The sequence below is a fragment of the Schistocerca piceifrons genome, chromosome 11 (genome assembly GCF_021461385.2).
Source record: "Schistocerca piceifrons isolate TAMUIC-IGC-003096 chromosome 11, iqSchPice1.1, whole genome shotgun sequence".
In the NCBI taxonomy this organism is placed as follows: domain Eukaryota; kingdom Metazoa; phylum Arthropoda; class Insecta; order Orthoptera; family Acrididae; genus Schistocerca; species Schistocerca piceifrons.
This window is the reverse complement of record NC_060148.1, coordinates 62,072,205-62,084,023: the sequence shown is the minus strand read 5'-3', so window position 1 is coordinate 62,084,023 and position 11,819 is coordinate 62,072,205. Positions and strand designations below refer to the sequence as shown.

General features: G+C 41.1%; 1 protein-coding gene across 1 annotated transcript; it reads right to left on the bottom strand.

Moving 5' to 3' along the window:
• Positions 1 to 625: 625 nt before the first annotated feature.
• LOC124719690 (poly [ADP-ribose] polymerase tankyrase-2-like) lies at positions 626 to 11,363 on the bottom strand. The gene is made up of 3 exons (XM_047244898.1): positions 11,253 to 11,363; positions 2,799 to 3,358; positions 626 to 1,118 (listed from the first exon to the last, which is right to left on the bottom strand). The coding sequence occupies exons 2-3, from the start codon at positions 3,347 to 3,349 to the stop codon at positions 626 to 628; spliced, it is 1,044 nt and encodes a 347-aa protein (XP_047100854.1). The 5' UTR covers positions 3,350 to 3,358; positions 11,253 to 11,363.
• Between the last annotated feature and the right edge of the window lie 456 nt (positions 11,364 to 11,819).

The window sequence follows — 11,819 nt, the reverse complement described above, 5'->3', positions numbered from 1 at the left end:
AGTATGCTTCGTCAGCAGTATTTACATTTACCATTACAAAATTAGATTGACAAACTAGGCAGCCTGGGACATTGTCAGTAACCTGATGTAATTTCAGTACGTTAGTGTCCTATATGCTGAAGTTTGCAGCAACTCCATAGTTCATGAAGTGTTGGCAGAAGTATGGGCGCCTATATTCTCACCACTAACCATTGGATTAACAGTACACACACAAATTTCAGGCTGTGTTAATAGAAGTACTGGACGCTTCTGGGAAGAGCATGTGGTGTACGATTCTTGAAACTGGTTTACAAGAATACCACACTGGAAGCTCACTGAAAATGATGTGTATTCGGAACATAGCCAAGATCAAATGTTAATGATTGCTGCTCTGGAGCAGTTTCAATAGAACTCTGCTCTCGTGTGCCAGTCAAACATTTGATCTACTGCCAGTAGAGTAAGTGTAAAACACTACTGTTTGGGAATCTCAGGGTAGTTGATGGTAGTAGTTTAGGAAGTCTCACCTGCGGAAGGAGGACCACTAGAAGTGGGAAGGAAGAGCAGGTAAATATTTGAATTCAATGACACGTTTCACAGTAAACCAGAAGTTTATTAGCTTTATCAAAAATGGTACGAAAGGTCCACCTTACACCGGACAAATCCCACTCAGAATACCGACGACAGTCCTCCTGTTGTACGCCTGGGCAAGTTGTAGAGGCGTCATACCGTATCCGGCAGCAGATCGGTCTGCTCCCAGCCGCAACAACAGGTTGACCACGGACGCTTCACCACACGCGGCAGCAACCTGCAGAGCTGTCTGCCCGCTGCCATCCCACGCGTCTTTGTCTGCCCCGTAAAACAGCAAGGTCATGGCGACTCCCTGCCTGCCCTGTCCCGCTGCTACGTGGAGGGGCGTCTGCTGCCAGTTATTCCGTGCACTGACATCGGCACCCGCCTCCAACAGCCAGTTTACGGCCAAGACGTCGCCACCCTTCGCCGCCTTGTGAAGTGCCGTGTAACCGTTCTCACACCGGCAGTTTATGTCCACTCCCTGTGCCAGTATGTCTGGGAGTTCGTCCACATTTCCACATTCTGCAGCTTCGTGCAGCCACTTCTTCAAGGCGACGTCCTTTGCGGCACTGGAAAACAGAGAGAGAGTACTTTCCACAGAAATTTACTGTCACAGTAGATAGTCGCAAAATTATTAACTATACCAATTGAATGCTATAAGCCCACACGATCAGTGAGAAATGTGTATTAAGGTTTGTAAGTTTGCTCCAAGATGGGGAAGGAGATTTTGAGGTTACACAGAATTACTTGACATTTTTATAACTCTAAGAAACGTCAGAGGGTGGTGTACCAAATTAGACCTGACAAGAAGCAGAAACCAGACAGATACACAGATCTGACAACTACTGCTCTGGTACAAAGTGCTGCTCAGCCTTTTTTGAGAAACTGGCACTAAATCTCACTAGCCTGTGAGGTACCACACAAGAAAGCCAGCCATCTGACAAGTTACATTAATGCTACCGATTACGGCAGCGTGTCCTCGTACTGCTTATCAGTCCAGTCCTTCACGCTACCCTTTCACCGAACACTCGTTGCTGTGACAGATGTTTAACCTTACATAATAAAAATACACCTGTGGGAAGGTACTATCAAGATTAAATAAATAGTTGTGACAGTTATTTTTCTCTCAATGCACTTGAGCATATCACACTCAAGTTATACCTGACTACATGATTTACAGATAAATATTCATTCCATTGTTATCTATTTGGTCGACTATAGATGTCGACAAATATACCACAATGATTATTGGTATAATATTTTCCCCCTTAGAAACAAATGTGCATCATAACAAAAGAAGACATTTGTTAAATAAAAGCCCAGAAGAAGAAATGAATATCAAGACTGTTGGCTGCCACCACCTCTAATTTTGCAAATACTGCTGCCCGATGACTAGCGACATCCGACGGTATTCGACAGGATCGTGAAACTTTCCCGCTGTTTCTTGAAAATTGTTTGGCAATGTACAGTATTAGAGCACCTTTTGAGAGATTTAAGTAAGAAGCACAGCAAAAAGTAAGCGAAAGATGAGCAGGAAGAACTATTTGGTGTATTCACCCACAGCACGCACTTCTCCTGGCAACATATCAAGCAAGTGGTTTGTATACAGCAGCAATTGTGGTAGATGGGAACATGTTATTCTGAAGCCTATCTTATATGGAAGTATTTTTTATATTGAAATATCCAGCCCTGTAAACCTTTTAGCCAACTGCTCATTTGAGCTAATGTCATCCAAAATTTAATTCCAGCACAGTATACTGCATTTGTATACAAGGTTTTCTATGACAAATGTAACATTTTAAATCACTACATTCAGTTAAAACAAAAATGGAGAAAAGTGCACATGCAAAATATACATAGCACTCACAGCAGTCAGGTTAATAATATTACTGTATATAAGGAAGCACAATTCTGCTAAATTTTTTTGGGTCTAACTAGGCAAGTATACATTTATGTCCCAAATCTGCACTAAATTTTCTCCGCAACTGATTGTAAACTGCAACACTGCCTTCAAAATTACAGCAGAAGGATGTGAAATTTCCATTATATCTTCAAAGCACAAAAATGCTTACTGAGTGTCTCCTTACAGAATATGCACACTGAGTCCTGAGTGCAGATCATGTGGAATATGCGAGATTTACACTAGTGAAATGCATACCTCCAGCCATTCCTTTGGAAGTGTCAGGAGAAGGCTCACTACTTTGTAGGTGCTACTTACAAAGACAAACGAAATTAGAATTCCAGCTAACCTGATTTTCGCTTCAACCAACTCAGAGATTTGCGTCATCAGTTGCGGGCAGCAGGCCACTCCCTCTCGCCAGCCCTCCGTCTTGCGGGCCTCCAGAGGGTCCCGGGAGATCACCTCGACGGCGGCACCGAGCAGGCGCGAGCAACAGTGCTGCGAAGCCAGCACCGCACACTCCGCCACATTTTCTAGACACAAATTCTGCAGCAACCGGTCCTCGCAAGCCTCCTTCAGCAGGAGGAGGCCGTATTTGTCTGCAGCCGAGAGTAGCTCTGCCGCAGATTCTTTCCCCTCCGGGACCTCGTCCGTGTACACGTAGCGGACGAGCTGCCGCATAGTGGCAGCCTCTACGTCCGGTATCTGGACACGGCCACTGGCAGCTTCCTCCGTGTCGTGCTGCAGTAACATAGCTGCGAAGACCGGGCTCCTGGCGGCGAGTATTAAGCTGTGCGCCTCTATTTCACCATCTCGGACACACAGCGTAACGTCGGCACCCGTGCCCCTCGTCAGGAGCTCGGACATAGCGTGAACCAAACTGCCTCTGTTACTGGCCATATTTAGCAACTGAAATTGGGAGGTAAAAACGACAAATTAAAAGCTGCCCAGTTTCTGATACAGTAATTCAACAACTCGATAATCCCAATTCGAGTTTGTTTAGAACAAACACTTCAATTTCACCACTTTACCTTCAGCACCTATAAACAAATACAATTAAAGACAGAAAGCAGGTTGCACAGGTCTCAGTGATATCCGAGCTAGAGAACAAGCTGTAGTTTTGAGGAAAGTCCACTGCCACCACAAATATAAAAAATCCTCCAGCCTTACTTTTAAAAAGCGAAATGTTTACATTATACTCAATATCTATAATACTCCAGGCTTTAGGCATGAGCAGTTCAGATCATTCTTAAACAAGACACAAAAGCAGTGATACAACAATCTGACCGAGATAAAAGCTCTGCCGACAGCAGTGAAAATTCCATCACGGACCAGCGAACTAACAATTACTTCAACATAGCAGCAAGCATTGGTACCAATAATGAACTGGCAAATGCAGATGCATTAATTTTACTTTTGACACAAGGCACGTACTACCCACATGTAGTCTCAAAATTACAATAGATAAACAGAGTGTTGTAACTGTGTTGGCTCTAATGGTGTTCATAGTTTATTTAAAATGTTGTGGAGGTTCCTAGAAATAACCTTAAGCTATCTCTGTTATTAATGACTCGTGGCATAACTGACAGGACGTCATATCCTGCATTGACACCCAGCTATATATATTTTTCAAAAAGATTTTGAGAAAATAGCCTGGGATACAACACACCCATTCATCAAACAGAAACTTAGCTGTGTGCGTCTGGCATTCATGCAGGATTCTCCACAGGGAACAATACACTACCTCACAAGATAAGTGCAGCTGACTGTGTGCACTATGTATTGTGACACCTATTCACAATGGTTTGACATGCAAACTAAATGTTACATTAAACTAGAGTCCATACGTCAAGGATTTAATCAGAAACGATACCCCCTCCCCCCCAAAGTTGTTTGGGAGTTAACAAAATCTTTGTCACGGTAACAGATATAACGTGAGATCTACAATGAACTGGAGTCAACACAAGCCTGTCAAGATGGTTGGTTTGTGGTGGTTGAAGGGACCAGACTACAAAGGTCATCGGTCCCTTTTTCCACAATCATGAAACACCCACAAGGAACAAAAACAAGCAACAGAGATGACAAGGGATGACAGAACAAGAAAACAGACAACGACCAGAAAATAGGAATTAAAAACACACAGTGTGTTACAGTAGTTGGCCAACCACAGAAACAAAAAAAAGGGGAAAAGCCAACCACCAAGAACTAAAAAGCCCAATCTAAAAGCATAACCCAAAGGTGAGATACAACAAAAGAGAGAAACCCTTTGATTGAGCGATAAAAAACCCCTGCACAAATAAAACTCAAAACTAAGCCTGCCATGACAGCATCATTCATTAGAAGTGCAGAGAGCACATCAGGCAGTGCAAATGTCTGCCCGAGCACAGTTAAACGTGGACAGTCCAACAAAATATCGACCACTGTCAATGCTGAACCGTAGCGACAGAGGTGGATCCTCGCGTCACAATAAATAACCGTGCGTCATCCAGGTGTAGCCAATGCGCAGCCGACAGAGCACAACAGTCCTTGCGAGAGACCCGGAGGAAGAGTGCCACCCACCGGTAGTCTGCTTGACAATCCGAAGTTTGCCGAGTGAAGGCAGGGTGCGCCACTCATAAGCTCAGGTACCGAGAACCTTCTGCCACAAAACTGAAGAGAGATCACACTCCGAAAGGCCGATCTCCAAAGCTGGTGCACCGACAGACGGTTTGGCCAGTGTTCATTACCCGAAATGCCGACACAATTTGGGGTCCACACCAAAACCACGGAGCGGCCGGAATGGGCAGGAGAGTGGACGGACTCCTGGATAGCCGTCACCAGTCGAGAGCAAGGGAAACACAGGTCGATAGCCCGTAAACTACTCAGCGAGTTACTACAGATAATTAAGGACTCACCTGAACAGGAGCGGATATACTCTAGGGCGCGAGAGATGGCGACCAGCTTGGCAGTGAAAACACTGCAGCCAGACGGTTATGAGCATCGTTCAGAATGATCCCGAGAGTAAGAACAGGGGATTGCACATTCCGTGACAGAAACGATGCCGGTGGCGATCGTGAGAACCACCGCATCAATGTCACTACGAGAAAGAGGCTCAAGAGTGGCAATGCAGGTGAACCAGTCCCAGTCAGCCTTATTCAAAGCCCATCTGGGGAGGCGCCGAGGTGAGTGGCGCTGGGGCAGTGACAGAAAGATTGGAAAGTGGTCACTACCGCACAAGTTGTCATGCACACTCCAATGGACAAACGGTAGAAGGCTGGGGCTGTAGACAAAGGTCGATGGCCGAGTACATGCCGTGTGTCACACTGAAATGTGTGGAGGCATTAATAGAGAAAGGTCGAGCTGTGCCAACACTTTCTCAGTGACAGTGCCTCTGCCTGTTGCCACCAATCCACCCAACAAAGGGTTAAGGGGGGTTTAAGTCCCCCAAGCTTGAAATAAATTTGTGTGTGTGTGTGTGTGTGTGTGTGTGTGTGTATTGTCTATCAACATACCAGATGCTGTAACTTACTAAACGAAAGTGTTGGTATGTTGATAGAGACAATATATATATAAAAAAAAAACCACACACATCCATCAGCACATATACATATTGTCTGTATATTGTCTGTCTATAGGGTGACTGACAGATTTTTAATTCGTACTCTGCAATATTGTTATGTAGCACTTCCAACAGGTTTACATCTACACAGTACTGCAAAAAGCTAGTAGGACTGAATACAAAATTCTTGGGAAAAAATGTTTCTTGTGTAGCTTACACCACAATAATGGACAATACATTTCATAACTATTTCAAAAAGTGTAAAAAAATTAACATGGTTGTCTGTGAGGCAAAGGAACTGTACAACTGGCAGTTTATATTCTTCTGTAGGAATAAATATGAAGCCATGTGGGGAGTTAAAACAATAAAACACAATATGCTGCCAGTCTACAATTTAGCATAGAATGACATTCTAAGAATTTAAGACAAACACAAATTAAGAAAACTTCAGGCCTCGAGGAAGTACTAGACAAGTGCCTAGTGATCAAACACCCTTTCACAGAAGGAAGATTTGTACAATTCTGCTACAGCTGTCATATTTGAAACAAAATATTTAGTTCAAAACTACTGACCAAATTTGCCTTATTAGTCAGCTTCAAGTCAATGTTTACCATGTTCGTACGTATATAGCATTAAGAGATCTTACAGTGTCATGAAAGGAACAGGTCTTCAGAGACTACTCCAGCAACATCGGAATTTCATAAACCCTATTAAAATGCTTCATTCCACTCTAATTACACGTTTCTATGTCCAGATGCACTCTGAAGTACCTGATTTTCAGCTTTTCATGTGGTTTTCGCGATACCAATTTTCTTGGAGGTCCAGTACTGTATTCTCATGTTTGGTTCTTTTTACAGTATAATGTCATTCATCCCAGAAAATGAAAATTTCCACTTGAAATTGAACGAGGTTGAAAGTAGCCAATAGCGCTGAATGAAACACTTCATTTCAAATTAACTGCCTCAGCGGAAAAAAATTAGTAGAAGCAAATTTATCTATAAAACAGACAAATAGCTTCTTTAAGACATTAATGGTTGATTGCTAATAACGTGGAAATAATATAAAATAAGAAAAGCGAAACTACTAACTTATTTTGGTCTTTCATGCTTATGAGAATGTATAATAATTCACTTGATGGCTCCCAGCCACAGAAATCTGTTTTGATTTCATTTGACGTGGGAGCTGTAAACGAAGAGACCAGCAACATTACGAAGACACGAAACATATACACGGGTCATGTGTGGAAGGACCCCCTCCCCCCACTGTAACACACTGCACATGTGCAAATCTGGCAGCTTGGGTGCACCAGCATCTGGCTCCTTGCTGCTGCTGCTCATACGGCAAACAGCCACACTTCAAGAAGCCACAAGCGGGAGGAAGGCACTGCTCATACGAACCTATAGTATCCTATTCTTCAGTTGACCTACATAACTCAACTGAAGAATGAGATACTACTGCAAAACAGAAAAGAGACAAGTAACATTAACCTCTGTTGACATATGAGTTGTATCCCGAACTTGAGCTGATCTTCATAGAGTAACTGCAGTGCGGTATCAAATTAGACGCATTGCAACTTTTCTGACTTTGCTAGCACTAGTATCCTATGTAGGTCAGCTGGAGCATGGGATTCAAATTTTACAGGTGTTGCTTTTTTCGCCTCTGCTACTACTAGCAACCTATTCTTCAGCTGATACTAGTAGCAGCAGAAGTGAAAATATCGACATATGTAAAATCTGTATCCCAGGTTGCTAATGCTAGCAAAGACAAAAAATCTATGTAAGTAACATTGGCATCCTGTATCTCAGTTGAAAACCGCGAAGGGAAAAAAAAAAAAAAAAAAAAAAAAAAAAAAAGCGATACATAAAATCTGTATCCCACACTTCAACTGACCTTAACAGCTAAGCTGAAGTTAAGTGGTAGGAATTTTTTCGACCTTCGATACTAATATTATCAGATGAAAATTATCATAGGGGTACTAGTGACAGTGAAAAAACCAACAGTAAAATTTGTAGCCCGTATTTCAGTTTATTTAGGTCAACTAAAGAATAAGATACTAGCATAGGTGAAAAACTTCAGCTGTAAAATTCGTATTCCATATTGCAGTTGACGCACCCTACCCTAAGTCTTCCATATTGATAGGAACAGATAAAATCCAAACCTACAAACAAAAACAAAAAATAAAAATTGCTCAGAATGAAAAACAGTCTCCGTAAAAATCTCATGTGCACTAAGAATGAAAATGTGTACTGAAAGAATTGGAATGAACAGATGGTTTAATACAAGTGGCAAAAATCTTACACAATGTCCAGCTCTATCTTTACAAACATTCATTTATTTCAATTTACAATGATGCTATGCCACAGAAGATAACCCATTTGTTACCCACAGCTCGATAATAAAGGAATTACTGGTTGTGAGTAAACTATGATACATTGCATCACGTGTAGGATCCAGAATACCATCTGCAAATAACCAGCAGAACCCTCAGCAAGTGAACTATAGTGTGATACTGCCACTGCTGCACCGCAATCCCCCCTCCCACAATGAAATATTTGCACTAGTAGCTGTAACTGGCCTGGAGACACTAAGGTTTCAGATAGATTATATAATGGTAAGACAGATCTAGGAACCAAGTTTTAAATTTTAATACATTTCCAGGGGCAGATGTGGACTGACCACAGTTGTTTGATTTGTACATAAAAACTGAAGAAACTTCAAAAAGCCAGAAATTTACGGTCAGAGATTACACCTGGATTAACTGAAAGAACAAGAGGTTTTAGAGGGGATATTATAGAAGAGCGATTCCACCCATCTGCTTTGACCCATTACGTCATGAACCTGGCAGAAATAGCTATTCCAAGAGTCTCCAATGTGGCGCCTATGATGCCACTACATACACACAGCAACAAACACGAAAATACATATAAATAAGACAATTACATTTCCCCAAAAGTACAATCATACTAAGGGGACAACCACAGGAAACTGAGGGTTTTAGGGTGAGGGCAAGCTAAATATAACAGTAAAAAGAACACCATGATCCCAAAAGACAAAATTATAAACGAAAAGAAAATATTTACTACATTTCACTACAACAAAAATGTGCAGGAATCTGACACTTCCCTTGAACTATGAAGGTGAAGATACCAAAACATCAATACCTACAACTAAAACAATGAAAATTGGCATCGGACATTTCCCTTTACCAATATACATCAACCACAAATGACGATACCAAAACAACACCTACAATTACAAAAACGGGAATCAGTCATTTCAAGTGACCCATATAAGTTAATCTTAACTTGATATCAAAAAAAATCAGCACCTACAACTACGAGAAATAAAATCAAAACCTCAAAGATCCAAAAATCAAACATCCAACAAATCAATACACCATTAATACACAAAACATCACAACTCGAGAAGAATAGACAACAAAACCATTTACTTACCACCAGCAAATTCCTGCACTGAGACTAGATCGGCAAACCCCCCCCACATATACATGCATATTGAACGTCTTACCATAGTACAAACAACAAACCAGTAACACCTATCGGAAACACACACACACACACGAGACACACACACACGCACGCACGCACGCACACACAGTAATGACGTGTGTGTGTGTGTGTGTGTGTGTGTGTGTGTGTGTGTGTGTGTGTGTGTGTGTGTGTGTGGGAGGGGGGGGGGGGGGTAGCCTGTCCCCAATATTAGATCGGTATACTGAGCATGCAGCAAAGGATACAAAAGAAAAATTTCGAGTATGAATTAAAACCTAAGGAGAAGAACTAAAAACTGTGTGGTCTGCTGATGACACTAATTCCATTAGCAAAGGACCTGCAAGAGCAGTTGAACTGAATGGACAGTGTCTTGAAAGGAGAATGTAAGATGAACAAAAAGAAAAGCTAAACGAGGACAATGGAATTAGTGAATTAAATCAGGTGATGCTGATGGAATTAGATTAGGAAATGAGACAAAGTAGTAAATGAGTTTGGCTATTTGGGGAGCAAAATAACTGTTGATGGTCGAAGAAGTGAGGATATAAAATTTAGACTATGGGAAGTAAAGCATTTCCGAAGAAGAGAAATTTCTTAACCTCGAATACAGGTTAACTGTCAGTAAGTCTTTTCTGGAAGTTTTTGTATAGATGGTAGCCGTGCATGAAAGTGAAACATGGACGATTAACAGTTTAAGCAAGAAGATAATAGAAGCTTTCGAAGTGTGGCGCTATAGAAGAATGCTGAAGACTAGATGGGTAGATCACATAACTGATGAACTAATGAATAGAACTGGGGAGAAGAGGAATTTGTGGCACAACTTGACTACAACAGAAGGGGTTGGTAGGACACGTTCTGAGGAATCAAGGGATCACCAATTTAGTAAAGGACGGAAGCGCAGAGGATACAAATCGTAGAGGGAGACTAAGGCATAAACACAGTAAACAGATTCAGAATGATATAGATTTCAGTAGTTACTCAGATGGAAAAGTTTGGACAGGAGAGAGTATCATCGAGAGTTGCACCAAACCAGTCTTGTGTATTGAAAACAAGTGCTAACACTACTCTGCAGCATAGCCTATTTAACATTTTATTCAAAAAACTTACGTGGCAAAATCAGAGAACTCACAGTAAATACTGGACAAGACCCCAACTACTCTTTTTACGCATATAATGTACGTACAACTAAAACTACGAGAAATGCAAGAGGGTCCATTACAACTACTGCCAATGTTTAAGAAATCAAGACATAAAAAGCTGTATATGAATGCAATGCCTTAAGCAAACATTGCAGCTAACTTCACTCTTTTACGATTATTAATCTTAACGAAAATCCGCCGTATTCACACATTCAACTTCATTCCCGAACACGAATTGGAATACCACATGCTGTTCGAAACAGTTGGGCTGCAAAATGTGTTCAACAGTAACTGTTCTCAATCACTCACAACGTTACCGATGGCGAGAAAATATTCTTACTTGCTAGAATGGTCAATACAATATCTGCAATTAAAGAAAAATACACATGAACTAACAAATTATTCCAAAGCCTACTATTAGAATGCACAGCTTCCTTGAAGCTTACATCACATCATCTACAGTTACTACCACGTGAAACTGAGGGCAAGCATACTGTTTCATGCGCACACAATATTTTTGCGGCGAACTAATCTACAATGTATTGCAAGCAGAACACTGAAACACTTTTTCGCGTCATAAACAAAAAGTTAATAGCGCGACTAAAACCATTAGGACTTACCAGTTACAATGAATGAAGAAATACAGACAGCGAAAAACGAACGCCAAACAGAAACTCCTCTTCTGCTACTCAAATCGACGACCGCAAAACAAATGAACACGAGAGTCGAGGAAATGACCAGAGTGTCTTCTACAATGCGAATTGCTACCAACTTCTTTCCTATATGGTCGAACTAATACATACATCTTTGGTTTTTTGTTTTAAGGCCACCTGATAATTTTCAAATAAGAGTGTTGGACGCATTATACAAATTTAAAGGCAGACACACTCAGACAGTTGTAATATATGTGTTCTGACAGCATGTACCAGGTTATATTATAACAAGACTGAAATACAATATATATCCAGAATAAAGCAAATGTACAATTACAGAAAACAGAATTACACGTAACATGCACATAAAAATTTATTAAATATTTTCAGTTACAATGTAATCTCTAAAATTTAGTCTAATTTTAAATACTTGCTCATGTTACAGACATATCTAATAACTGATTTCGGTTGCTTATTTAAGTCTTTTGACTGTTTCACTTGGTACACTCATCGTTAGTTTCAATTTTGGCTGTC

Coding starts and splice junctions, on each gene's coding strand:
- LOC124719690 (XM_047244898.1), bottom strand. CDS start 3,349: ATGGCCAGTAACAGAGGCAGTTTGGTTCACGCTATGTCCGAGCTCCTG. Junction 1,119..2,798: donor TTGGTTGAAGCGAAAATCAG/GTTAGCTGGAAT, acceptor TCTGTTTTCCAG/TGCCGCAAAGGACGTCGCCT.